The following is a 26,895-nucleotide window of genomic DNA, read 5'->3' as shown; positions in this document are numbered from 1 at the left end:
TGTTGGGGGGGTATAATTAAGAAGCAGAAGAAGAAAAGGTACCTCTTCAACTTAAGAACTATACTGTACATATGTAGACAGGTGATTTTTAGCTCACATTTGTCATCTCCATTTTTTTCTGTGAGGTCTACTTTTCAGAATACCATTGGTATAAAAGTTGTTGCTCATCCATCTTCTAAATTCTCTTTACCAAAAATCCTATCAACGAATAGACCATTTTACAGTGTTGGGAGCAAAGGCATTTTGAAGAACACCATTTGGAAGGGTTTTTAGGAAAATAAAGCTGCTGCTGATATTTCTTCTTTCTTTGACCCCAACTGGTTTAATTTTTTTCGTGAGGGTTCACAAACATACCACTAAAATGTCAATGGCTAGCTCATAGTTTTTCTTTCATTATGCTTATTAACCTTAATATTGGTCTGTCGGCTCAGACACAAACTGTCAATTTTTACTCTATCAGGAATTGTCCATGCCCATTTTCTTTTTATTATTAAACAATTTCTTTTGAGAAAATTCTAGGTTCACATGTAGCTATAAGAACCAATATAGCGAAATCCTATGTACCCTTCACCCAGTTTTCCTCAATGGTTACACTGTGTAAAACTCTAGTACAGTATCACAACCAGGATATGGGTATTGATACAGTCAAGCTATAGAACATTTCCATCATCACAAGAATCCTTCATGTCGCCCTTTTACAGCCATGTCCCCTCTTGCTCCCTGGCAACTCTTGGCAAACACTAATGTGTCTTCCATTTCTATAATTTTGTCATTTTGAGAATATGTCATATATATGGACATATACATGGCTATATAAATGAAATCATGCTATATAACCTTTGGTCCAAACTCATTTTTAAGGCCACTCATCACAGTAGGTGGATAGGACAAAACATTCCTTAAGTTTCAGTAAAATTGCAATAACAAGCACTAAGACACTTATTCTGTACCAGGACTTTCTAAATGCTTTTACATGTTAACTCATTTAGCTTTTGTAACAAGGCTATGTGGTAGGTGTTATTATTACTTGTATTTTAAGATGAGGAAACTGAGGCACAAGGAAAGTGAATTACTGAAGATCACGCAACTAGTTAAGTACAAGAACTGGAATTTGAACTCAGGCAGCCTGGCCTAGAGTTCTTACTCTTAACCACTCTACTACCCTGTATCTAACTGCTGTTACATTTCAAGATTTCTATTTCTGCTCTTCCTTGAGAGTACCTTACCATGAAGATGAGATTCTGTCACTTCCTACAGTATACAGCTCAGCTGCCTCTGGGATTAAGGTGGTGGGACAGATCCTGGGCCAAGTATGGGAACAAAAATAAGCACCTCTCTTTGTTCCACCTAGAATCTTCTTATCTAAATATTTTGGTGCAATTTCTCTAAGACGCATCTCTGATGAATAACTGTACATGGACTCTGTTCCTAGAATATGATTTGTAAGGCTCCTCTTACCATTTTTTTCCCATTACTGCTAACTCTCTGGATTACTGTGGATTATAGTCATAGCACTTAATTTCTATAAAATCAGCTTTAGTTTTTCCCGTTATTCTGTCCACAAGAGTTTCTTCACTGATTTATTTGTAGGATGGTACAAAATTTTTTTTCTCCTAATAGCGAAAGAAAAGACAGTTATTTTTATAGGTAAAACATGCCTTCTCACCTTTGTATGTGCCCCACGAAAGCTTTTTCTTCTCAACCACCCTGATAGTGCCCTACAGCTCACAGGCCAGGTCCCTTTATAAAGGCACAGATGAGGGTGGATGGTCCACAAACCACTCCTTGGTTCATCTGAAAAACTGCAGGCTACCATCCCTGTTTGTTAAGTATCATTCCTGCTGTGCAATTTACTTAAAGGGAACCCCAGGGGCTAAATTCTACAAAGGGCACATTTATTGCTAGTTCTACAAACTGATAGGACTAGCAATAAAGTAGGTAGCTGGGACTGGCCTGGCACCTCTTCCTTGTTTTAGCTTCTGTATTAGCAAGACCTGTCCTGCCTGCCAAACTAAACCATATTACTTTTCCTCATAGATTTTTTCAATTACTCATTGTAACTGACAAATTATCCTCAATAGATAATCTTTCCTTTTTATAACCTGCTTGGGTATTTTAGAGTTCAACAACATTACAATGCATTGATTTTTTTAAAAAAATATTGCATTTGTAGCATCAGTGGAGTACAGAAAAAGGTAGCAAGATGAGACAGAGAGAAGCAAGATTAAGAAATCTAAAAGAAAGACAAACTTCTCAGAGGCCACATGCCCAAACCCCCTAATTTCTCTTCCCTCACCATCATGGTCTATGATCATGAGGGTTCTAAAGACTCTTACAGTGCTAAGACTGGTCTTCAAATTCTGTTCTATTTTCTTTTCCAGTATTTTTAGGAAACAGATCAGCCATGGATTATTTTCATTTATCTAAAAAAAGGAAAATTTGAGAGAATCCATGAAGTAGCAATATATCCAGATTTACTTTCATACAACTGTGTATAAGACAGGCAATACTGTTTTCATTTAGTTTCTTAGAATGTTCATTTAGAAGTTAAGCTGCCTAAAAGTAGGGAATAAGTCTTCTCTGTAGTTATATGAAGCTTAGAAGTTTTCGAATTATGCCTTATAAAATCATACAACTGTTTTGAGCAGCTGGGCAGTACACAGCCATAGACTATAGCCACTTCTTACTGTTTTACATCTGAAGAATCCTTAGAGGGAAGAGAAAGGACAGAAGTCTTCAAATAATGTTGTTCCCCCAAATCTTAGTCTCCAAAGCATGAATGACTTGCCTGGGGTTAACCTGATCTGGCCTTGGGTCTTTGGTCAGGAAGATTGAAAATAGGTGTCCTTTATGAGAAAACACTGACTATTGGGGGTAGGGTGGGGAAATGGGTAAAGAATGAGACACTAATTCAAATTTTCTGACTTTTTGTTAAAAACATACATATAGAAAAAAGTCAAATGTTCCCATGCAAAGAATTTCACCTCTATAAAGCCTGACTATATTCCCTGTGGGTATTTTTAATTTTCCAATTGTTTTGCCTGTCTGACTTATAATGCAAGCTTCTATGGGCAGGAGCAGAACTGGCTATATTTAGTACTCCACCGGTGCTCAGCGAAATAACAAAAACAACGAGTATCGCTATAACAGGGAACAAATTCCTAATGATGGTAATACTGCAATAAGAGATTGTCATCTTATGGGCTGTGCTCCAGGTTTAATGCAAGGAAAAAACACTGAACATTTTTATTTTGATATTTTAAAAAAATCAGTTTGAATGCATAACTAAGTACTGTAGATGCTAAAATTAAATAGCTGATTTGTTTTTAAACTATTTTTGTTTCTAATTTAGCATCAGCTTAATTCAGATCTTCTCTCTACCTATCACTTAGTTTTTTCCACCCAAGGTCTTGTCTTTTGGCTCATTACTTCCAAGGTAAATCCTTAAGCTTAAAAATACTTCTGTACCTCATTTTAACTCTTTCTGATGTGAGGCTAAATGAACCTAATGTTAGATCTTAACATACGACAAAGAGTGCCCAGAGAAAGCCTTGTCGTGCCCCCCACCCCCACCCCAAACAAGTATGTTAGGTGTTCATTACTCAGGATTGTATCAATGTTGATGTAGGTACTACCAAGTGTGTAGAGGGTTGAAGAAAGCTGCCTTAAGAAAATGGTGTATAAAGAGATAACTCCATTAGTAAAATGAACAGCTGGAAAATCAGAAGCCAATAATTCTGCAGAATATTATTATCGAAATTGTCTTTAGTTCATATTTGAAACATAAGGAGCAAGTACCTTACATTTAACCTCAATTCAACTGCCTTTGTACAACACAACACGCTTCACTGAAAGAATTACTGTTTATCAAAATGTTCATGCTATGAATAATCATACTAAAAAATCAACTATATATCATATCATGTTAATTTCCCAATTTTGAAAACTGTACTGTGGCTATTAAGATAATACCTTGATTTTTAAGAATTACACACTGAAGTGTTTAGTATAACAAAGGCAACGTAATGAAATGGATACAACGCACGCACACACACACACACACACACACACACACACACACGAGGGAGGGGGATAAGTAGGGGGGAAGAGTAGAGAAAGTCAATATCTAATGTGGTAAAATGTTAACATTTGGGGAATGTGGGGGAGGGGAGATATCTGAGAATTCTATGTGATCTTCTTGTAATTTTTCTGTAAGTCTGAAATAATGTTTTTAAAAAAACCCAACAACTATGTTCCAGAGTAGTCATACTTGGAGATGATTGGCTAGAGTGCCTGATGAACTCTTTCTCAGAAATGTTGCTAAGGTCTGACAGGAAAGTGCATGACAAAATAGTTGTACCAGATAATCAACAGTAAAGTCAAAGCTCATGCTTCTCTGGGTCTGTAGTGAAGTCAACACTTATCTGTAAGTACATTTTAATGATTAGTCACAGACTTTTACATGTCACACTTTTAGTCCTTACTTCCTTCAATCCCAGTAAGGACCCATTTTTAATTGCATCAATTACTGCAACTGCTATTCCAGGAAAGATGATGACCAAGACCTTAAGATGTGATTTTAATCTTTTGGAAATGCATTTATCAACAGGATGCCAAAAAAAAAAAAAGTGACTATGAATCCTTGTCAGTAATTGGAACTATCAGTTAATGCTAAGCTGGAAAACAGACTCCGCTGCAAGTAACACCTTGTATTCAAATCAGGACCTACACAAGGTCCCTCTCCCAGAACTTTCTTTTAAAAGCCATCCTGCATATTTGGACATAAATTTCAAGCCGTACTATAATAACATCTTCAGAGAAGAGTTGTTCAACTTCCTCTAAGGGAAAAAAATGCAGAAGCGTCCAGTATATTTTTTCAAGTAAATATTGGCCAACATTCGAGGTAAAAATCTTAAAGACTGTCTGCTATATTCTCTTTCTTTATTTCTTGCTAAAGTAACAGAAAAATTAACACAATCTGAGTTAAATGTCCTATTTTCTTGCTTATATATGTATACATTTTTAATAAGTTTTGAAAGGGTAGACGGATGTGAGAAATGCAGAGCATGTAACTAATTTCCCCTGTCCATTCATCTAACAGAGATGTGGTTTATTTAAAATTCTGAGTTGTGGTTTTGCTATTTAGGAATGGCTTTCTGAAACTCTGTGGGTGGACACTGGTAATGAAACAGAGAATTCAGAATGGCAGGGAGCATAAGGCCAAATAAGCTTTTATAACAGAGTGTGTGTATGCACTAAAAATAATTATACATAAGTAGTGGGAGGCTGGTTAACAGAGCCCACAGAGGCACTTGGCTGTTATGATAACTAATCACAATATGAAGTCCCCCACGACAAAAGTGCTTCCAAGGTTAAACTGTCTGATTTTTAATCATAAAGAAGTGAATTTATTGGCTAAAGTTCTCTCATGTTGTTGGGTTTGGATGCAAAAACCAAGTCTTTTAATCAAGATTTTAAGCACAAGAAAACTATCAACCCTCTATGGTTCCTAAATTGTGATTTGCTCCAGAAAGAAAAGGAGTTCTGAATTATAAATATAAAAGCTTAGAAGAGAGCTCAGGAAATGAGTGTTTATTTTTTTTTAAGAAGGCAAGGTTATGAAATCTCTGTAAGAATTACTTTCCACCAATATGTACAGTAAAATTTTACTTTTAAAACAAAACAGAGTAAAAAAGAAATCTGATCTTCACAGTTCTAGTACTCAATTTTCTTATAGGTTTTCTGAGCTTCCTATCATTTACAGCCCTCACCTGTTCAAACAGGGTTGTTAACTGCTCTCCCCTCTTCCCTTGACTTTACTGACCTTCATTTCCATGTCTACACTCTCCAACCTGCTTTGCTTTGAGTCCTCATTAACAGTTTCAGATTCATCTATTTTTCCAACCAGATTCTAAGGTGTGTGCACTCTTTCTCACTTTCCTCTACACTCCCTCAAGCTTCTCTACTCTCCTTTCATTAGGATCATCAAGCACATTTTGTCCATATCTCTTACCTACTGACTATTTATCGGGCACCACGTTAGGTGCTTTAAAAGCATTATTTCATTTCCCTCATAACTCTTCAGATGGGCGTACTATTTTAGGAAAGAGAAAATCAAGTCTCACAGAAAGGTCTAACAATTCTTCCAGTTATGTGGTTGGTAAAAGGGGGCACTGGAATGTGAACTCATGTAGTTTGCCTCTAGAGCCCACATTCTCAACCACCAACCCCTCTACTTCTATCCTTTAGGATTAGGGGTTTTAATTTGGGTACATTCTCATCGTTTAGATTTCCTAAGAACTACAACATTCTATTAAGGCTACCCTTCCCTTTTATCTCCTACCAGTGATTAAATCAGAAGGTATAGTCCTAGCTTTGTCTCGGGTAACTTTTAATTCAAGAGGACTGACCCCTCCCAAGACCCAACTAAAATAAAAGCACGAAACATGAACCTACTATAATAAATATAATTGTGTGTATTTAACATAACCAACAAGAAATTTTGAACGAATTTCTAGATATTGATAGTGATGGGAGTGTGTTGAGGCTGAAACTTGGTGACTGCAGAGGTGCCAGCCATCACATGTGAAGAAAGTCTTAAGATAAGCAAGATGGAAAGCAGGAGGATCTACTGAAAGTATATTTGTAGAACAACTGTGCTAGTTTACACCTCCCACCATTGGTAGCAACCCACATTTACTGGCAAAATTCTGAAGAACTCTTCTCTAAAGAAACTGAATGACCTGTCTAGGCAAAGTTGTCTCTATGGTTCCTCTTGTCAAATCCTCCTTCTCCATTTGAGAGATTTGACTTCCTCACAACAGATTCTGCCAGTTAACACCTCTACCTTACTCAATCCCACACAGAAGCCCCAGTAAAATTCCCAATTAAGAAAGAAACTCTCCCCACCCATCTAACCCTTTTTTCTTAAAAGTCAACAGAAAACCAAGCTTCACGAGGCAAATGAGAACCAGAAGCATGATAGATAAGACTAAGATAAATAGAAAAACTGGCCTCACAGCACTCACAGATAGCAAAGAGAAGAGCAAAGTCTAACCACTAAATAATATACTCAGAAGGTATTGCTATACAGTTATTATTATATTCATAAACAAGAATAGGATACTATGAAAAAACCTTCAGGGAACAAGAGCAAGCTCATTAAAAGTACAATTGTTGAAGTACAATCAAAAGAAGCACTGGAAGATATAGAAGAATCACTCAGAACACAGAGGAGATGTAAACTATGAGGAAGAAGTGAAGAAAAAAATCAATCTAGCAGGTCCAACATCTATATTATGAGTCCTGAAAAGGAAGATAATGTTAAGTTGGGGGAATATCGAAAGCAATCTACACCTGAAGGAGGACATGCGCATTCAAATCGTAGGGGCCTAGCAAGGATCCAGCATCTTGAATGGGGGGTGGGAGTGGACATGATGACCACTAGACACTTCATTACAAATTTTAGAACACCAAGGACAAAAATGCAATCCTAAGAGTTTTAGAGGTGAAATAAAATCTCAGCTATATTACTTATAAAAATAAAAATCAGTGGCATTGACTTCTCAGTAATAATATGGAATGCTAGAACAATGATTTTCATCCAAGAACTGCATACTTAGTCAAACTTTCCATCATGCAAGGGGCAAGAAAAGACATTTTCAGATGTGCAAGAACCCCAACACTTCATCTCTTAGGAACTAACTTGGGGGTTGCAGTCCAAAAAATGAGAGGATAAAAGAGAGAATGGTAAAAGAGAATTCTGACACAGTAGGCTTAAAGAACACCTAGTCCAGATTGGAGCAGAAAGATGGTGGGCACAGGAGGGAAGTCTTGAGTTAAAGGTATAAATACAGGTTAGAAAAAAAATAGTAACAGAAAACCAAATATTGCAAGAAAAAAGAAAGGCAATTATAAATGCCAAGAGAAAAACCTGTATTAAAATGTTACAATCCAAAAATAAAGCAAACTAAAATGTGGCATGATTTTTTAGCAACTGATGGAATACAACAACAACAAAAAAGACACGATTTGGTTTTGATGTAGGAACATTCTCCAGGGACTGTGACATTAGACTCATAGAAGAAGAAATCTATTCCTAACATGCAACTTGACTGCCTGGCAGGGAATAACATTTACAGAGTTATAATAATGTAAATGCCAATTATTGGCTTTGAATTTTTGGGAACAACCTATGGACAGTTCATAGAACATTTGCTTGTGGTTACAGGACTGAGTGTAGTTAATAACTGTGAAATTAAAAAAAGTACAAGTGTAGTTGACAGGAGGTATGATAAGGAAGTACCTCTAATCAGAGGTATTAACATTCTCATTAAGAGATGATGCTGAAAGCTGGATGAAGAAAGAGAAGAATGAAAACAAGCAATAAAAATACCAAACACTGGGTTGAGGAATAGTGTGAGCTATAGACCTTCTATTTCATACCAACTGATTGACATCTAAAAAGTAGGGCTATTAGCATTTTTTCCCTTTCAAAGTTATAAAGGTAACTCACAGGATGACAGTAGTAAAAGAAACTGCCAAAAGAGAAATGTTGGTCAGTTTTGTGGAGTGAGACTATCTCTAGACTGTTACTTTCTCTTATAAACTATTTTGTGTCATGACTTACACTACCGTGTGGTTACTTTTGAAATATGAAAGCACATAATTAAAAAAGAAAGACATAAGCACCACTTGTTCTCTCTTTGCTCTCTTCTTTTGGGCTAAATGTAGTAGCCAGATAAGTCTCACTTTGGCCTGCTGTAAATTGAAACTAATGACGTTTGGATTAGCTTCTGTTTAGCAATCCTATTTTCCCTTAGTCCACAATAATTCTCTTCTTATAAACTCAGTTCCCTGCTGCTACTTACAGGTGATGGTATTATCTATTTACTCAGAAAATGATGACCTTCCAGGATAAAGTCCCTAGTTCATCTTGTCTCAACTGTCTATACGTTAAAGAGAAAATGTATTTATTAATCTGCATATCTTTTCCTCATCCTCTTGGGAAGAAACTAATGTTTCTGGGTTTCTGCCTCTAAAGAATCTTGCTTTTGTATCTCTTCTATTTCTCTTCTAATATTTTGTTTTTCTCTTCCCGTCTACCTTTCCTTTGCATGTTAACCAGATCAAAATATTTCTCTATCTAACTACTTCCACACCAAGAAACGCCTGATCCTGTTTCTCTCTCCAACCACAACAATTTTTGGTTTTCAACAGCTCAATTAACTCTTCTGCTGCTTTTATTTCCTTGTTATGAAGTGCCTCTTTAATGGCCTCCCATCAGGCTTTTAATCCCACCACATTTCATTAACTTCTTTCAGGTTTTCCAATGATCTTCTACCAGCTATAGGCAACAGTTTTCCTTAGTCCTCAAATTTCCTGGCCCCTCTTCTAATGCATCTTTTATGATCCTGTATGATGCCTTCTCCTTTCTTTAGCTTCCTTAACATTCTGGCTTCCTTTTTCACTTTCCGGCCCCTTAAATGCAGTCTTTAGCCTTCGTTCTTCTGTATTCATTCCCTTACCCACTTGCACACCTTTAATCGTTGCTTCTAGACCAATGACTTCTAAACTAGGCCTACATTTATAATTTTCTGCAGGACTATCTACAATAACCTAAAATTTACCTTATCGGAAACTAAAAATAGTTTCAACCATTTTTTATTCCCACTCTTTCCCTGCCTCAATCTCATTTTTCTTCTCTCAATTCCCCAAGTTTATAACTTTACATTTTTTCTTCAGCCAACTCTAATCAGCCATCAAGTCCTATTACTCTTATTTTAAAACATTTTTCTCACATTCATCTTTTTCCCTCCATTCCACTGGCCACTACCCACAGAACACTTATTTCTTTATCCAATCATCTATTGATAGATACGTAAGTTGCTTCCATATTTTGAATAGGATAAGGAAGAATTGATTATTTGGTAAGTCAAATATTACTTTATATGCAAAAGGAAAAACTATCAACTTTCACTCAGTGGTGACACATTTTATAAAATGAAGGACTCTCCTATAATATTAATTCTTAGTTTACCTGATTTGTAATGAGATGTACTGAGATGATGATATATTAGGCTTCTTTAAAATGAGACACACACACCTATGAATAACTGAAGGCATCAAAGAACTCCATAGAAGAACTATAATTTCTCAAACAGCGCAAGTCTCCTGATAGGTTAAAATTTTTAAAAACAATTAACAAGCTTATTTTAATGAATATAAATAGAATACATATTCTTAAGCATATGAGACATTTACAAATATTGATCACATGCTGAGGGATAAATCAGATCTCAAAAAATTTCAAATGAGTGGTTAGCATAACGCAGTTTTCTGATTTCAATTTAAGAAAGAATAAATATTTCTCACCAAATAAATAAAGATAGTTCCATTGGTTTTGAATTTGGGAAGCATACCACTAAATAACACATGAGCCAAAGAAAAATCATGATGAAAAGTACAATGTATTTTGACCCATACAATAATGAAAGCACTTCATGTCAAAATCTTATGAGTAGCAACTATAGCAATTTATAGTCTTAAATGTTCATTTTATAAAAGAAATCCTAAAAATTGAGTCAAGCATTAAACTGCAAAAATGAGAGAAAAGCATAAAATATCCAAAATAAACAGAAGAAAGAATATTGACAATATCAGAAGTTAATAATATAGAAACAAGCATGCAGTATTAAGGCTCAACAAAGTAAGCCTTAATACTGCATGCTTGTTTCTATATTATTTCTGCTTTCTGGAAAAGCAGAAAATTGACAAACTCTAGGTAAAATTAACTAGAAATAAGAAATGTCATAAGCAATGCTAGGAATAATAAAAGGGTACTAGGCTACAGATAACATAGATATTAAGATGTTAATAAAATGATACATTTTTTATTTTTCAATTACAGATGACATTCAATAAATATTAGTTTCAGATGTACAGCAGAGCAGTTAGACATTTAAGTAACTTACAAAGTGATCCCACCATATATAGTTATCATAACTGTCTACATTCCCTAAACTGTACTTTACATCCTTATGACTATTTTGTAACTGCCAATTTGTATTTCTTAATCTTTCACTGTTTTCATTCAGCCTCCAACTCCCTCTCATCTGGCAACCATCAGTTTGTTCTCTGTATCTGAGTCTGTTTCTGTTTCGTTTATTTTGATTTTTAGATTCCACGTAAGTGAAATCATATGATATTTCTCTTTCTCTGTCTGACTTATTTCACTTAGTATAATACCCTCTAGGTCTATCCATGTCGCAAATGTTAAGATTTATTCTTTTTTTTATGGCCGAGTAATATTTCGTTTCATTGTATATAAATTATTTCTTTATCCAATCATCTACTGATGGACACTTAGGTTGCTTCCATATCCTGAATATTGTAAATAATGCTGTAAATGTTTGCTTTATATGTTTAGGTGCTCCTACATTGGGTGTGTAAATGTTTATAAGGGTTATATCCTCTTGTTGTACACCTTTATCATTATGCAAAGTCCTTCTTTGTCTCTTGCTATAGCCTTTGTTTTAAAATCTATTTTGTCTGACATAAGTATTGCTACCCCAGCTTTTTTTTCACTTCCATTTGCATGAAATATCTTTTCTATCTCTTTCAGTCTGTGTGTGTTTTTCTATCTGAAGCGGATCTCTTGTAGGTAGCATATGTATGGATCTTGTTTTCTTGTCCACTCAGCCACTCTATATCTTTTGATTGAAACATTTAGTATCCATTTATATTTAAAATAATTATCAATAGGTATGCAGTTATTGTCATTTTATTTTTCTTATTTTTAACCTTTTTCTCCCTTTTCCTTCTTAAAGAAGTACCTTTAACCTTTTTTGTAATACAGGTTTGGTGGTGGTGAACTCCCTTTAGTTTTTTCTTGTCTGGAACTGGTAGGTTAGTTTTGAAGGTACTTCACAAGGAGGTGTATTCATTTAAAGGCTCAAGTGACAAAAAAACCGCACTATCAGAATGTTTATAACTCCTGGATCAGACTGGTAAACCCTTTTCAAAGCATTTCTCTGTGGCTCTGCTGCAAAGTTCTCCTATCTCTAAGGTCTAATTCCTGTGATTTAGTGAAGTTAAATGATCAAAGCTAAACAGAGCCATATCTCAATTTTCTCAAGTATTAGGTGCTTATCTGCTACTCAAAAGCATATTTGCCAAGCCATATTTGCACTTTTCTGCTCACTAGAAAACACAGTCTTACTTCTAGACTTTCCCTCAACATTCCACAGTATCTCTTTATCACTCCTACTTACTCTTAGAAACTAAATTCTAAGCATTTCTCCAGTAAGATAATTCTTTAAAGAGAAAGACTACGTTAGTATTTTATTTGCTCATAACAATTAGCATAATTTATCCTCCTTGTCCTTACTTTTAAAAATAAACGTAAGTTACATTTCTTGTTCTCTAAAGCTGAAATTAGTTGTATTTATGTTTCTGTACTTATTCTGTCTCCCAGGAGCAAGATATATGTTTAACACTTCTGCATGGTGCTACAGAATTCACTATAGGACTGTCACAATGGTCTTTTAATGAAGTTCTGGACTGGTTGAGTAACTACAGTGCCTCAGCTGGTCCTATATTCCACATAAGCAACCACTTCTGAAGGTGTGATCTATAACCATGACAGTAGGCAGTACAGTAAGATTACGGCTTTAATCGGCCATGATTATGAAATATTTCTGAAGACTCTTCATGGGGGGCTGCCTCAGAAGCAGACACAGGTATGAGGAATAAATGCCAGCCCACCTGCTGGCATAAGAGGCGATAAGACTGTCTCTTCAGATAGATGAGCAGGCAGGAAAACGGATAACACAACTTGTCTTGGAAGCAAGCAGCACCATGAGGCAGTAAAAACCCATCAGCATACATCATCCTATCAGGGCCTAGTGTCATTCCCAGCCTCTATTAGCCTTCGCTGCAGCAGCGCAAACCCCAGACGCTTCATCCTGTTTATAATTGCTGACGAGCAGTAATAAGGGCTCCATGCCTCAGCTCCGTCCGTTCCACTTCAGCACCCACCTATTAGGTAATAACTTTTATTTACAGCCTTGCTCAATGCACTGTTCTATTAGTACAGCCAGGAACTGAGTAGGGCAAAAAAGAAGTCTCCTTAATAGGCAGTATCACTGCGAGGCTCTGATGATTTATAACGCAGCTTTGTGGCTGTTGTATCTTGCTCCTTTTGGTAAAGCTGCTTTAGGAAAGCTACATTTCTAACATGCTGCCCTCTAACAGGCACACAGGTACTATGGAACATCCACCCCTCAAATAATACGAAAGTTTCAAAGGAGGAGACGGGTATTAAATTCCCTTGGTATTGGTATCCTTTTTAAATAATGTTGGCTCAGGCATTTTGCCTCAGTAGAGCAATAGAACAGCTAATTAACAGAAGTTCAGGACTTTTCTCCATGGTAAGAGTGCAAGCTATAATAAAATAAATGACAATAAAGGCCAAAAACCCCAGTTGTTGCTGCATTCAAGGATCCAAACAAACTGAATTAGCAGAAAGCATGTAGACCACAAGCAGCTCAACATCACAGTCTAGGTTTCACATCCACACACACATCCAAAGTAGCAATAAGCCTCATTGCACTGCCTTTTCCTTTTTATACAGGAATACATTTTTATCCTTCAAGTGTAAAAATTCCTCTTGACAAGATTGGTATCAGAGGAAGCCACTGGTTCTCATGAGTAAAACCCAAACAAGGCCTGTGAAACAAGCCTATAACTTCAAGTTCAGCAAACTCAAACATTATGTGTCTAGCTAGCGTGTAATAAAAACACAATGGCTGGTGGTAATGGGACCAAACTCTCACTCAAGGGGTACAAATGAAAATCCGTGAGCTCTCTCTAACCTTTTCTAAAATTTATATATTGTATGAGATGCTTTTAAAGTCAGCTCCTTTATGGTCTCACACACGGTTATTTTACTCGCCATTCCACTAACTATAATCACATTTTCAACACACATGTATCGAGATCAAATCTTCTAATTATATAATGCCTTGCTATCTCATTCTATTTTTTAATATAATTAATAACTCAGTCAGATTAAAGTTTTTACAGAAAAAAACTCACAAGAACGAACATGTAGCAGATTATTTCCCTTCTCCAGTTATCCATGCAATGGCCCAAATCCACATATTATCAATAAACAAACATTATGGCACACCATGATAACCTGTGCCCTTTTATTTTTTATGATAAAGTGTAAGATGACACATTTCAGATTAGAGAAATTTTGCAATCTTGCCAAATATTTGGTATTCATTTTGCCCCCCACCCCAGGAATCAATTGAACTCCTTCAGGACCTAATACGATGAGTGCGTAAGGCAAAACATTTTTTTAATACTTTTTCCTTGCCATGACAGATTTACTGTTTTGATCTTTCTTCAATGGTTACATTAAATGCTAATAAAAAATTAAAGGTTTATATCTTCCCTAATATTCTCCTGATGGGAACTTGCAAATTACATAAGTAGGTCAAATTTCTAATTTTCTGTCTCAAATGCTGATATTGCAGACCTGAGGGAAAAGCTATACCTTAAGGATCAAAAAAAAAGAATGAAAAAAAGAACCGAATTTTACAGTTGAATCACACCCAAAGCCACCTTCCTTTAAATCTCTACAGAGTCCTTCATAGAAGAGTCACTTAGAATGTGCAATATTGACCAAAACAGTCTGTAGTCACTGACTCTCTAGGATTAAATGCACTGGTCGAAATGTTTCCATGAATATTGACTAGACCAGGAGATAAAATACACAACTGTAGGTAATTCTAAGATTTATAGGGCCACCTCTGCTTTAACATTACCACCCTTTAGCTTCTGAATCAATTTAAAAGATCTTATACAAACCTCTTGGTAATGAAACAACAATGCAACATTCCCCCCCTTAAGTGGCTTCCAAACACTGATGTGGAAAAGTCTTTAGCACATCAATCTTCCCCTGACTCCCAGGTGAAAGGGGGTTTCTTCTGTCTTTGTCAAAACAGACAATAATATCACAAGCAGACTGCCTCAGAAATGAGTCAAGAGAAGGTGTGGGGGAAAAGGGGAAACAATAAACAATACAGGCTATCTAGGTTCATGTCACTGTTCATCATGCAGAAAGGAAAACAGGTGACCTAAAAGGATAAACGTGTTCTTTCCTAAGGAAAAGGAAAAGGAAAAGAAAAAGGAAAAGGAAAAGGAAAAGGGAAAGAGAAAGAAGAAATAAAAGAAAGACAAAGAAAACAGTTAAAGGATATATAAACTGAATGAACATGCTTCTTAAAGAGTGGAAAGATGATACCTTCTGGAAAAACCTGCCTTCGTGTTTAATGGGACAGTTTCTAGTCCCATCTGCTTTCATCTCAGACAATACTACAGCTCCCTTATGGTCCCACAAATGGTTATTTTACTTGCTATTTTACGAACTATAATCACATTTTTAACACACACAGAGCATTTTAAAATCATCATTTTTCTAATCTATCGGAGAGAATATTTACTCAACATACTTGCTGGAAGAAGAGTAACCATGAATATACATACAGTGGAGCAAAAGTCTCTTGACAGTACCATCAAGTCTATAAAACTGTTTGACTTTTTTCTTATTTTAACTTCGGAAACAGGGCTAATAAAATGAAAAAACTAAATCAAGCCATATAAGAGTGGTGAAATATGAGAGGAGAAATTTCTTTTTTTTATATGCTAAAAAATATATCCCTTGATATATATTTGACCTAGGGTCTAGAGCTAAGAGTTGGTTAATGCTCCCCTTGGAGGGACCAAGCAGGGTCCTCGTGTTAGCCATAGTTCAAGGATTCACTGGCAGAGAGTCTATTTCTTCAAAGAAATTTAAGATAAGACATGGTTCTATCTGTCCACTACAGGGTAAATTTTAAGATTCATCAATAGCAAGCTACAATAAGTGAAATACAAAATATCTGCTGTAGCTCTTTGCAAATGAGTTTTATGAGAAAAGGTTACACAACACGTCTTTAAATAATAGATCCTAAGAAAAGGCAACACACTCCTCCTTTCCCAAAAGGCACTTTAAGCATAAAGATATGACTTCATGAAGGTATTTATCTAAATATCCAAACACCTTCCAAATAATGTCTAAAAAAAAAAAAAAAAAAAAAAAAAGACCACAGCTCAGATTACAACGTTTTGGCTTAAGTATAACTTGAGAGTTAGAAAAGATGAAGGACAAAAGGATATACTCTGGTGGTTTGTTGCCAAAGAAAGTGAACTCTTTTCCTTCACGATGTATTTGTTCTTGACAGGGAATGCTGTCAGAATTAATAAGGGAACATGTGCAAAAGAGTCAAAGTTCTCTGAAGAAATGTAAGCTCTCTAGTAATCTGAAGGTGTGATGTGCTTTAACTCTTACACTCTAAGCAAAGCAACCTAGGGCTCGGCAGCACTTTTCAACCCTCTGCTGACTGTAGATATCCCAAAGCCCTACAAAGCCATATACACTTTCAATTATTTTTTCTTTGCTTAAACACCAACGATCATGGTGTTGTTGTTGGTTTTTTCCCCCTCTATCTAAAGATTACACAGTTTAATTATTAACGGTTCTATGTGGCCAAAAGCCAACATCTAAAGAAAAGCCTTTCCCACCTAGTCCACAAATGCTGATCTTTCATTGGCCATTATTGCTACTTTTTACGACCTGCTTCTAAGAGTCAGTTACCACAAAGTAATTTCTTAAAAAGAATTCCCTCTCTCATTTTGATGGTTGTAGACCAACTACTCTATACTGCTGTCCACTTCTCTAAGTTATAATACCCTCTGATCAACAATAGTCCTTTTGAAACATAAATATAGATATTAATCAACTAGCCAAACTTATGTTCAGGTCTTGACTTATTAAACCACATAATTATGGGCCTAATGCTAATCTTTATATTTACTTTTCAAAGTACTAAAAAGAAAACAATCTGTTTACTGAAAAAGTCATTAACCTTTTTTGAGTGTATACTCCTAAGATATTGGCCATGTATATATTTGTATGTGTATTTGTTGGTTTTAAACAATATGTATGGACTAACATATAATTATGAAATGAATCTGTAAAACAGAAATTTTAAAAGGCTGAGATAAAGAACTTTTACTATTTTCTCCCCATACCTCATAGACTATACATTATAGGCCCTTCTTCAGAGACTACTGACTTAAAGGACCACCATGTTCTAGCCTAAGTATCCTTTTTCTAACACACAACATTATTAAACTGGAGGCTGCTTTAGGTCCAAACTTATATGAATAGATAGGCTGGGAGGGGGCTGGTGGTAAAATCTCTAATCTGGAAGGTCTCATTCTAAGGCTCCTAAGAAATGACACCACTGTTAAGGTAATTATGTATAGATCGTCTATGCCTGAAGCCCTGTGCTCTGGGAGAACTTTGGGAGAGCTATTGTTACTGTGTTCCCTTTGGCAGAAGCAGCACAGAGCATGTGTTAGAGGTGTGAGTCCTACTCTTGAAGAACCCGTACATAAAGAATAAAGAACTCTCCAGCAATGTAACACTATAATTGATGATGATTCATAAGAAAAATGCTCAGAATCCACACAGTGGGTAACCTGCTGATTCCAGGACAGACAGAAAGATGAAGAAGACAGTCAATCCATGGTTCTCAAAGCAAATCATTTAAGTTACATCTGAAAATCAGGAAGCTCTGTCCTCTAGCATCAGGGCCATTATTTAAGGCTGAGGCAGCACAACAAGGAGCCTGGGGTGGGTGGGGGGTGGGGTACAGAGAGGCTCCCTGAAAAGTGCAGCAGGCTGAACTTCATGGCCTTTAATGTCCATGCTGAGAAATCTCAACTTTCCTTCAGGCTTTTTAGAAGATGACCTGCACATTGCATTAATTTCTTTCCAAGCCAGAAATTCTCAGCCTTTTTCTAGTTAACAAGTATGAAGTCACTGGAGACGTGTGACTAAGAGGCTCAATGCCTTGCTTATCATTTCACTTTATGGAAACCTAAAAAAAACACATTACTCTCAGTTCCTATTATAATACTGACATGTAACAAAGAATGTGATCAATATAAAACCAATTAATGAAATTAGGTAATGTATTCTGGTACTTCTAATCTACTTTTTTCCACCTAAAATATCTATTGCTCTTATCAACACCCTTTAATGGTTGGCCACTGTATACACATAATCTTTAATGATAAGATTATAACAGTAGCTACCATTACTGAATATCTATTATGCATTATGTATATTATTTCTCACATCGAACCTATGAGTTAGACTTATCATCCCATTTTACAGATGAAGAACAACTTATGAGATGTTAACATTTACTTAAAACCACATTTTCTAAGTGGCTAGGCTATGATCTGAAACCAGATCTGCTTTTAAAACTCACATTTTTAAAACTACTTCACTACATGCTGTATTTCCAAATCTGTGTTTCTCTTCCTCCATATTTCATTTAATGATATGCTTTTCTGACATCTGGCTAAGAGTATAATTATAATAAAATGTGATAATCAGTAACATGATATAGTGCAAAACAACACAGGCTTTAGCACCTAAAAGATCTGTGTTCAAGTCCTGGCTCTATTATTTACAAGCAATATACCCCAGGAAATGTACTGAATTTTCAGAGTACCTGTTTTTGTCGTCTGTAAAGGAGGAATAACTACTTTGCATAATTGTTCTGAAGATTAAATGGGCATATATGTAAAGCATATTGAATGGTGCCTGATAATACAGTTAGCATGCAGTAAATGCTGTTATTATTTTTAGGTACACGAAATAGTATGGCAGCAGAGACAAGGAAACAGATCTGCCTAGAAGATGAAGGATACAAGTATATGACATTCAGGAAGGATTCCTATTAGTTTTGGTGTCTAAGCTGAGCACACAAGTCTCCTTCCTAAATGTCTCAGGATGACCCAATGTGTCTGGGCCTCACTCCCTGACTGCTACCTGAAGATGTTGGTAGTGTGCACAGTAAACCCTGCCCTGAGGGCCAAGACTGGAAGGAAAGAAGAAAGACTAAGTGTTGGACCTGAAACCAAAGGGCTCTGAATGTTTTCAAGCTTCTGGCTAGAGTAGGAAACTGGCTTTCTGACTTCCCACTGGCTAATCAAGACAGTCTATCTCACTCCCAGGCACAGTTCTCTTCTATCTCAATCAGGAACTACCCAGTGGAGTGTAAGTACTGGGGAAAGGAGGGATGAGAGTATGCCAGGACTATCTCACACAGCCCTGCCTCAAAATTGCTCATTTGGAACAGAAGAGTAAAATTGAGTTCCTCAGGGTTCAATGCCTAGATGTTATTCCAAAACTATGCAAGGACAGACCTGTTTGAGGTTTAACATCAAAACTATGAGGACTTAAAGGGGCTGAGGTTTCAGTATAAGTTTGTACACAAAAATAGTTTGTACTGTTTTTGTTAGAAAGTTAAAAGGACTTTTTAAGTTATGAAAAATAGTTTGACTGTGACCTTTAGAAAAACAATATAATTATTTTGACTCTTCCAAATATAATCCCTTAGAAATTTTAAACAGCAGGCAGTATTATTAGAAAAGGCAAATATTGTTTAAAATAAATTAAGCTACAGACTAAGGAAGCAATGGGCATTATAACTGCTCTTTAGAGAGCAAGAAGATTCATGACTTCATGTTTAATAAAAATGTCACAGATGTACTAAGATGGGGGGGTACTTTATGCATCTGACAGGAATGATTTCAGCACACTTCATGGCTTTAAGATAAATGAGAGAAAATAACTTTCCAAAATTATTAGGATATTCTAATAGTCAAGTTAAAACATTAATTATCTGTACTACAACTTCTTTCACCCTCCAGTCTCCATTATTTAAATAAAGTTTTTTAGTAGGTACAAGACAAACTAGTCACTTAGACAAACTAGTCTAGAAACTGGGTGATGAGCTGCATTTTCTGTATGTTTCGTGTCTTAATATTCTTCAGACATTAGGACATAGTTAAATTTTGATGTCCACCTTCTTGGTTCTAGCTGCCAGCATTAACTCAGTCAATCTGACCTCCAAGAACACCATACTGACCTCTGCTCACACTCCACTCCCAATAGTAAGCACATAATATATCACTTGAAAATTGATGAAAGAAATCAGAGTACCTGGAAGGACACCACATTAAAACCAATAGCTAACTTCTGTGAAGAATTCAGATAAGAATGAATCCTGATAAGAATAATGTACGTACCTGTACCACAGGATCTTTTGGTTGGTGTGATTAACGAGACATGAGCTGTGTCTGTGCATGGCCCACCTAGAAACAGAAAGGCAGGCACATCAGTCAAGACATACCCTCTAAGTGCCCACAGCTGCTATTCTGGATAAAGAGAAACCCAAAAGGGCAGGATCAACCTGCAAATATACATAAGGAGGGGCAGTAGGAAAGATGGAGAAGGTGGTGGTAGTGGTAGGTTAATTCTAAAGACATAATTTTAGTTCAGCAGTCTATAGATCCATAGTCTTTCTAAATTTCAACATGCTTTTCATAAAAAGTAATCAAGTCTCATTTAATGTCAAGATGTTAAAGGATAAAATTTAAACTAGAATTCCAATCCAGGTAAGAGGAAAGTACCCACAAGTTTGGGAAGATGAGTTTTTCCACAGAGCAATAAACAAGAGTACTCCCTCTTAATCTGACCTCAATAGTCACCCTACCTTTGAATTGATTGCAAAATTAGCCTTCTTTAAAGGGAGAAAGGGCATTGCCTAAGAAACAACAAACAGCTTGTCAGAAGAAATAAAGATTATTTTAATATATAAAGAGAGCACTGCTGACCAAGGAAAAATATCTAGTTTAATTATAAGAATATGATACGAAGAAGGCATTCATGGAATCTTTGAGGGTTCAGAGATATGATGGATAGACATAATTCAAGAGTATGCAAGAGATACAGTCAGTCATTAAAAGCAATAATTTCATTCTTCAGAAAAGGACCATCAACAAATTCTTAAGTTGATATTGATGTCAACACTCTCTACCAATCATGCCCTACCTTCTAAAATAGGAAGCTGCCAGTGGTTCTTGATATGCCCTAGGAGGGGCATTAGTGATGATCATAAAAGAACAGAATACACGAGCAAATGATACACATATATTTTGAAAAGGCTCCCTAGGTAACTATGACTAGCAAAGCGAAACATGGTTAACTAGCAGAGCTGTATGTCACCTATGATAAGACTTCGTATCATTGAAGTTACTCATCAAAAAGGAAGAAGAGATCAAAGAGCTCTGAGACCTGTTCCTAGAGTTTATGCCACCAAGATCCATGGGTTTAGGGACCTGGAGATCCCACCTAAGAAATTCTTTGTTAGTCCATTCTTTCCTTGGCCAAGGTCATCACGGCAGCAAACTTTAGTGGGTATGAGAAGACATAGAAGGGAAAGAGGAAAAAGGAGGAAAACCAAGTAAATTTATTGTTAACGTCAAAGAGCACTTAGCAAATACCTACTATGTGCCACAATGGGTTAGTCTTATGCTCAGTGAACTTATAATCTTTTTAGGAGGACGAATTTGTGTACATAAATGAAGAATAATACATGACAGCAGAAAAGAGCTGGACCAAAAATGATCAAATGTCAAAGAATATGGATTAAAAGCTAAATGTAATCAGGATGAAGGATATTCATCACTGGCTAGCATCACCTGGAAATACTTCTCAAGAATTTGAAAATGAGGCAAGAATTGAGAGCTAGACCAAAAGAGCACTGCATTTTCTACAAACATCACATTCCCTAGAGAAAGCTTAACATACTAAAATTCCAGAGGTCCAAATGGACAACTGTGACATGGAAATAAGCAACATGGAGAAACAATGAGCTGCCGGAAAATCTAATATAGACCCCACCCACATCCTCGAGAACTCTTTGGGCACTGCCTTCTATAGTTTCATAAAATGCTGTAGCTTCTGCTTCCATGGGAAGTTTGTTTTGTTTGTTTGCATTCTCATTTCTGAGAAAATATCATTCTTTTTCTGGGAAAATACAGGCTTTTCTAAAAGACTCAGTTTAAGTCCAGGAACTCCTCAAATTTTTTAACAAAAAATAGGGATAGCAAAATTGCCCCCAATTTTAAACTAAGAGCATCTGTACAAAAACACTTGATAAACTATACAGCTTTATATTATATATTACCATTTTCCTCTTCCACCAGAATTTATGCCCCCAAGAGTGAAGACCCACTTTGCCATCTACTTTTGGGTTATGAGTATGTGGCCACTTGGCACTTAATAGTGTTCATTAATACCACTGCAAGACCCCCAACCCAGAGGGCTCCTCCCCCTATACCTTCTAAGCCCAATCACTAAGGAGCCCAAGGGAATCTGAGCAAACGCTACAGAAACTGTCGTTAACACTAACAGGGACTGAGACTGAGGGTAGCGAGTATAATTGAATATATATAAGAGAAAAAAAGGCATTATTAAGACTTCATATAAAGCAGGGATCCAAGAGACACCACCCACTGGAAACCAAAAGAAAAACACCTTCTTTGCAACAGGCTAAAGACAGACCTCTATTTAATAAATCTTCTTTCTGGGAAAAAAGTAAAATACACATCCATTAATGCCCAGGAGGAGAAATAGTCCATTAAACACCATGAACAACCAAGGTGACAAGGCATCTCAGAAAGAAAGAGAAAAATCTCCAGAAAATAAGCTTACACACATAGAAATATGCAACTTAAATAACAGAGAATTCAGGATGGTACTTTTGAAAAAACTCAATGATATCCAAAACGAATCATATCGACAATTTCAGGAATTGAAAAAACAACTAGATGAACAGAACAAATTCTTTAGCAAGGAGACTGAAACCCTCATAAAGAACCAAATAGAACATCTGGAGATGAAGAACACAGTGCAAGAGATAAAAAATGAAATAGCAAACTTGGGAAATAGAGTTGACCAAATGGAGAAAAGGATCAGTGACACTGAAGACAGAAATCTAGAAATAAATCAGAAAGAAGAAGAGAGAAACCAAAGAATGAAAAATAATGAAAGAGAAATGTAAGAACTAGCTGATACCATCAGGAGAGGAAACATAAGAATAATGAGCATTATAAAAAAAGAGGAAAAGGAGCAGGGATTAGAAAGTATTTTCAGACAAACAGTGGACAAGAATATCTTAAATCTAAGGAATGAGCTGGAGCTTGGAATTCAAGAAGTCAACAGAACACCCAATTATCTCAACCCAGAAAGGCCTTCACCAAGACATATTGTATTAAAATTATAAAAAATCAATGCAAAAAAAGAATTCTCATTTGCCAGGGAAAATAAGATGTTAACCTATAAAGGAAAACATATTAGATTATTGTCAGACCTCTCAGCACAAACCTTATAAGCCAGAAAGGAGTGGAATCAAATATTCAAACTATTAAATGAAAGGAACTACCAGCCAAGAATAATGTATCCAGCTAAGCTCTCCTTTAGATACGAAGGAGAAATAAAGATCTTTCAAGACATACAAAAATTGAAGGAATTCTCCACTACGAGGCCAGCATTGCAGGAAATACTAAGTCAGCTCACTTAAAACAAAACGACAAAACAACAACAACAACAACAACAACAACAAAAAACCATAACTAGGAGTAAGTTGACTAGCAGACAGATAGAAGCAGAGGACTGCAACCCTTACTAAGAACAGGCATTATAAACTTCGACAGTAAGAAGAGATTTGCTATACCAAGATAGTAATGAACATTCGGCATACATAGGGACAAACTGAGACAACAATGACTGAAAAGGGGAGGATTCAAAGATCCTAATTTGTAAAGGGGAATGGAGATAAGGCACACACAGAAGAAAATGGACTAATATATATATATATAACTATCCTTTACATATTCGTAATGGTAACCACACACCAAAGATTCAGAACTGAAATATATAACATGAAACAAGAAGAACCAGAGGCAAAACCCACAAAGCCAACCAAAATAAAGAAAACAGAAACACAAGGACAAGGAAGCAAAGGAAACACCAAGCTACCAGAAAGCAAATGATAAAATGGTTACAGGAAAACTTCATATTTCAATAATCGTCCTAAATGTAAATGGACTGAACTCACCAATAAAAAGGCACAGAGCTGCAGATTGGATCAAAAAACAAAACCCAACCATATGCTGCCTCTAACAGAAACATCTCAGACCCAAAGACAAACATAGAGTCAAAGTGAAAATGTGAAAAGTGGTATTTCAAGCAAATGGCATTCAGAGAAAAGCAGGAGCAGTGGTACTATCAGATGAAACAGACTTCAAAATAAAAACAGTAAAGAAAGATACTGAGGGACACCTCATAATGATAAAAAATCATATACCAAAAGACATAACACTTATTAATATCTATGCTCTCAATCAGGAAGCACCAAAATATATAAAGCAATTACTAACAGAACTGAAGGGAGAAACATACCAAAACACTATTGTAGTGGGGGGACATAAATACCCCACTGTCAGATATGGACAGATCATCCGAACAGAAAATCAATAAGGAAATAACATCCTTAAATGACACATTAGACAAACTGGCCATAACTGACATTTACAGAGCCCTTCACCCCAAAAGAGCTGCTTGTACATTCTTCTCTAGTACACATGGAACATACTCAAGAATTGACCACAACTTGGGACACAGAGATAGCCTCAACAAACGTAAGAGGGCTTAAGTCATACCAACCATATTCTGTGATCATAATGCTTTGAAGCTGGAGATCAACTATAAAATGAAAGAACCAAAAGTACATGAAGAATAACTGGGTGAGGGAAGAAATAAAAAGAGATCAAGAGATACATAGAAAAACGATAATGACAGTACAACAAATAAAAACTTTTAGGACACGGCAAAAGCAGTAATAAGAGGAAAGTTCGTATCATTATAGGCCTATCTCAAAAACAAGAACAAGCCCAAATAAACAACCTAATGCCTCATCTTAAAAAAAAAAAAAAACTAGAAAAGGAAGAACAAATGAAGCCTAAAGTCAGCAGAAGGAAAGAAATAATCAAAATTAGAGCAGATAAATGAAATTGAAAAAAAAAGAAAAAAGAAATGCAACAAAGAGTGGTTCTTTGAGAAGGTCAATATAATTGACAAACCCCTGGCTAGACTCACTAAAAAAAAAAAAAGAGAAGGGACACAAATAAACAAAATCAGGGATGAAAGAGGAGAAATTATAACAAACATCAGAGAAATACAAAGAATCATACAAGAATACTATGAAAAAGTATGTAACAACAAATTTAATAACCTAGAAGAAATGGACCAGTACTTAGAAAAATACAACCTTCTTAGACTGAATCAAGAAGAACTGGAAAATCTAAATAGATTGATCAGCAGTATGGAAATTGAAACAATCATGAAAAACCTACTAAAAAGTAAAAGTCCAGGATCGAATGGCTTCCCCAGTGAATTCTACTAAACATTCAAAGAAGATTTAATACCTATTCTCCTCAAATTCTTCCAAATAATCAAGAAAAAGGCAGTACTGCCTAACTCATTTTACAAGGCCAATATTACTCTGATACCAAAACCTGGTAAAGACAACACAAAAAAAGAAAACTACAGAACAATATCTCTCATGAACACAGATGCAAAAATCCTGAATAAGATATTAGCGAACTGAATACAGCAACATATTAAAAAGATTATACACCACAATCAAGTGGGCTTCATCCCAAAGGCATAGGGATGGTTCAACATATGCAAATCGATTAATATGATACAGCACATAAACAGATTAAAAAATAAGAATCACATGATCATATAATAGATGAAGAAAAAGCCTCTAACAAGATACAGCATCCATTTATGATCAAAACACTTAACAAAATCGGTATAGAAGGAAAGTACCTTAACATAATAAGAGCCACATATGACAAACCCTCGGCCAATGTTATACTTAATGGTGAAAAACTAAAAACCTTTCCTCTAAGATCAGGAACAAGATAAGGCTGTCCACTATTGTCATTCAATATAAAAATGGAGGTTCTAGTGAGTGCAATCAGAGAAGAGTAAGATATAAAAGGCATCCAAATAGGAAACAAAGAAGTCAGTCGAACTGTCACTATTTGCGATGACATGACTCTCTATATAGAAAACCCTAAAGACTTCGTAAGAAAATTACTAGGAACAATAAGCAAATACAATAAAGTTTCTGGATATAAAATCAATGTTCAAAAATACACAGTGGTCCCATAGTCTAGTAATGAAGTATCAGAAAAAGAGGTGGGAAAAATAAATCCTTTTGCAATTGCAACAAAAATAATAAAATACCGAGGAATAAATTTAATGAATCAGGTGAAGGTCCTATATAATGAAAACCGTAAGACCATATTAAAAAAAATCGAAGAAGATACAAAGAAATAGAAAGACATTCCTTGTTCTTGGATTAGAAGAATTAACAGTTAAAATGATCATATTACCGAAAGCATTATGCAGATTTAATGCAATCCTCATCAAAATCCCATTGGCATTTTTTAAAGAAACAGAACAAAAAAAATCATCAGATCTGTATGGAAGCACAAAAGACCCTGAATTGCCAAAGCCATCCGGGAGGGGGGGGGGAACAAGGCTAGAGGCATCACTCTGCCCAACTTCAAATTATACTATAAAGCGACAATAATCAAAACAGCATGGTATTGGCAGCAAAACGTACATACGGAACAGTGGAACAGAATCGAGAGTTCAGAAGTAAATCCATATTTATAGGGGCAAATAATTTTCAACAAAAAAGCCAAAAAAATATAGTGGAGAAAGGAAAGCCTCTTCAATAAATGATACTGGGAAAACTGGAAAGCCACCTGCAAAAGAATGAAACTAGACTGTTGTCTATCACCACACACCAAAATTAACTCAAAATGGATTAAGGACCT

The 26,895-nt window shown here is 35.9% G+C and overlaps 1 protein-coding gene across 2 annotated transcripts in view; it reads right to left on the bottom strand.

Annotated features, from left to right (window-relative positions):
• ZFAND3 (zinc finger AN1-type containing 3) overlaps positions 1–26,895 on the bottom strand; it is a 332,486-nt gene that overhangs the window by 35,499 nt on the left and 270,092 nt on the right. Inside the window, exon 4 of one of the 2 annotated variants that reach the window (XM_011354552.2) lies at positions 20,221–20,286. The exons of the other annotated variant lie outside the window; for it this stretch is intronic. Within the exon in view, the coding sequence (XP_011352854.1) occupies positions 20,221–20,286 (66 nt within the window). The remainder of the gene's footprint in view (positions 1–20,220; positions 20,287–26,895) is intronic. 2 annotated transcript variants of the gene reach the window in all.

The sequence above is a fragment of the Pteropus vampyrus genome, unplaced genomic scaffold (genome assembly GCF_000151845.1).
Source record: "Pteropus vampyrus isolate Shadow unplaced genomic scaffold, Pvam_2.0 Scaffold18, whole genome shotgun sequence".
Taxonomy (NCBI): Eukaryota; Metazoa; Chordata; class Mammalia; order Chiroptera; family Pteropodidae; genus Pteropus; species Pteropus vampyrus.
This window is presented reverse-complemented; position numbering and strand designations above follow the sequence as displayed.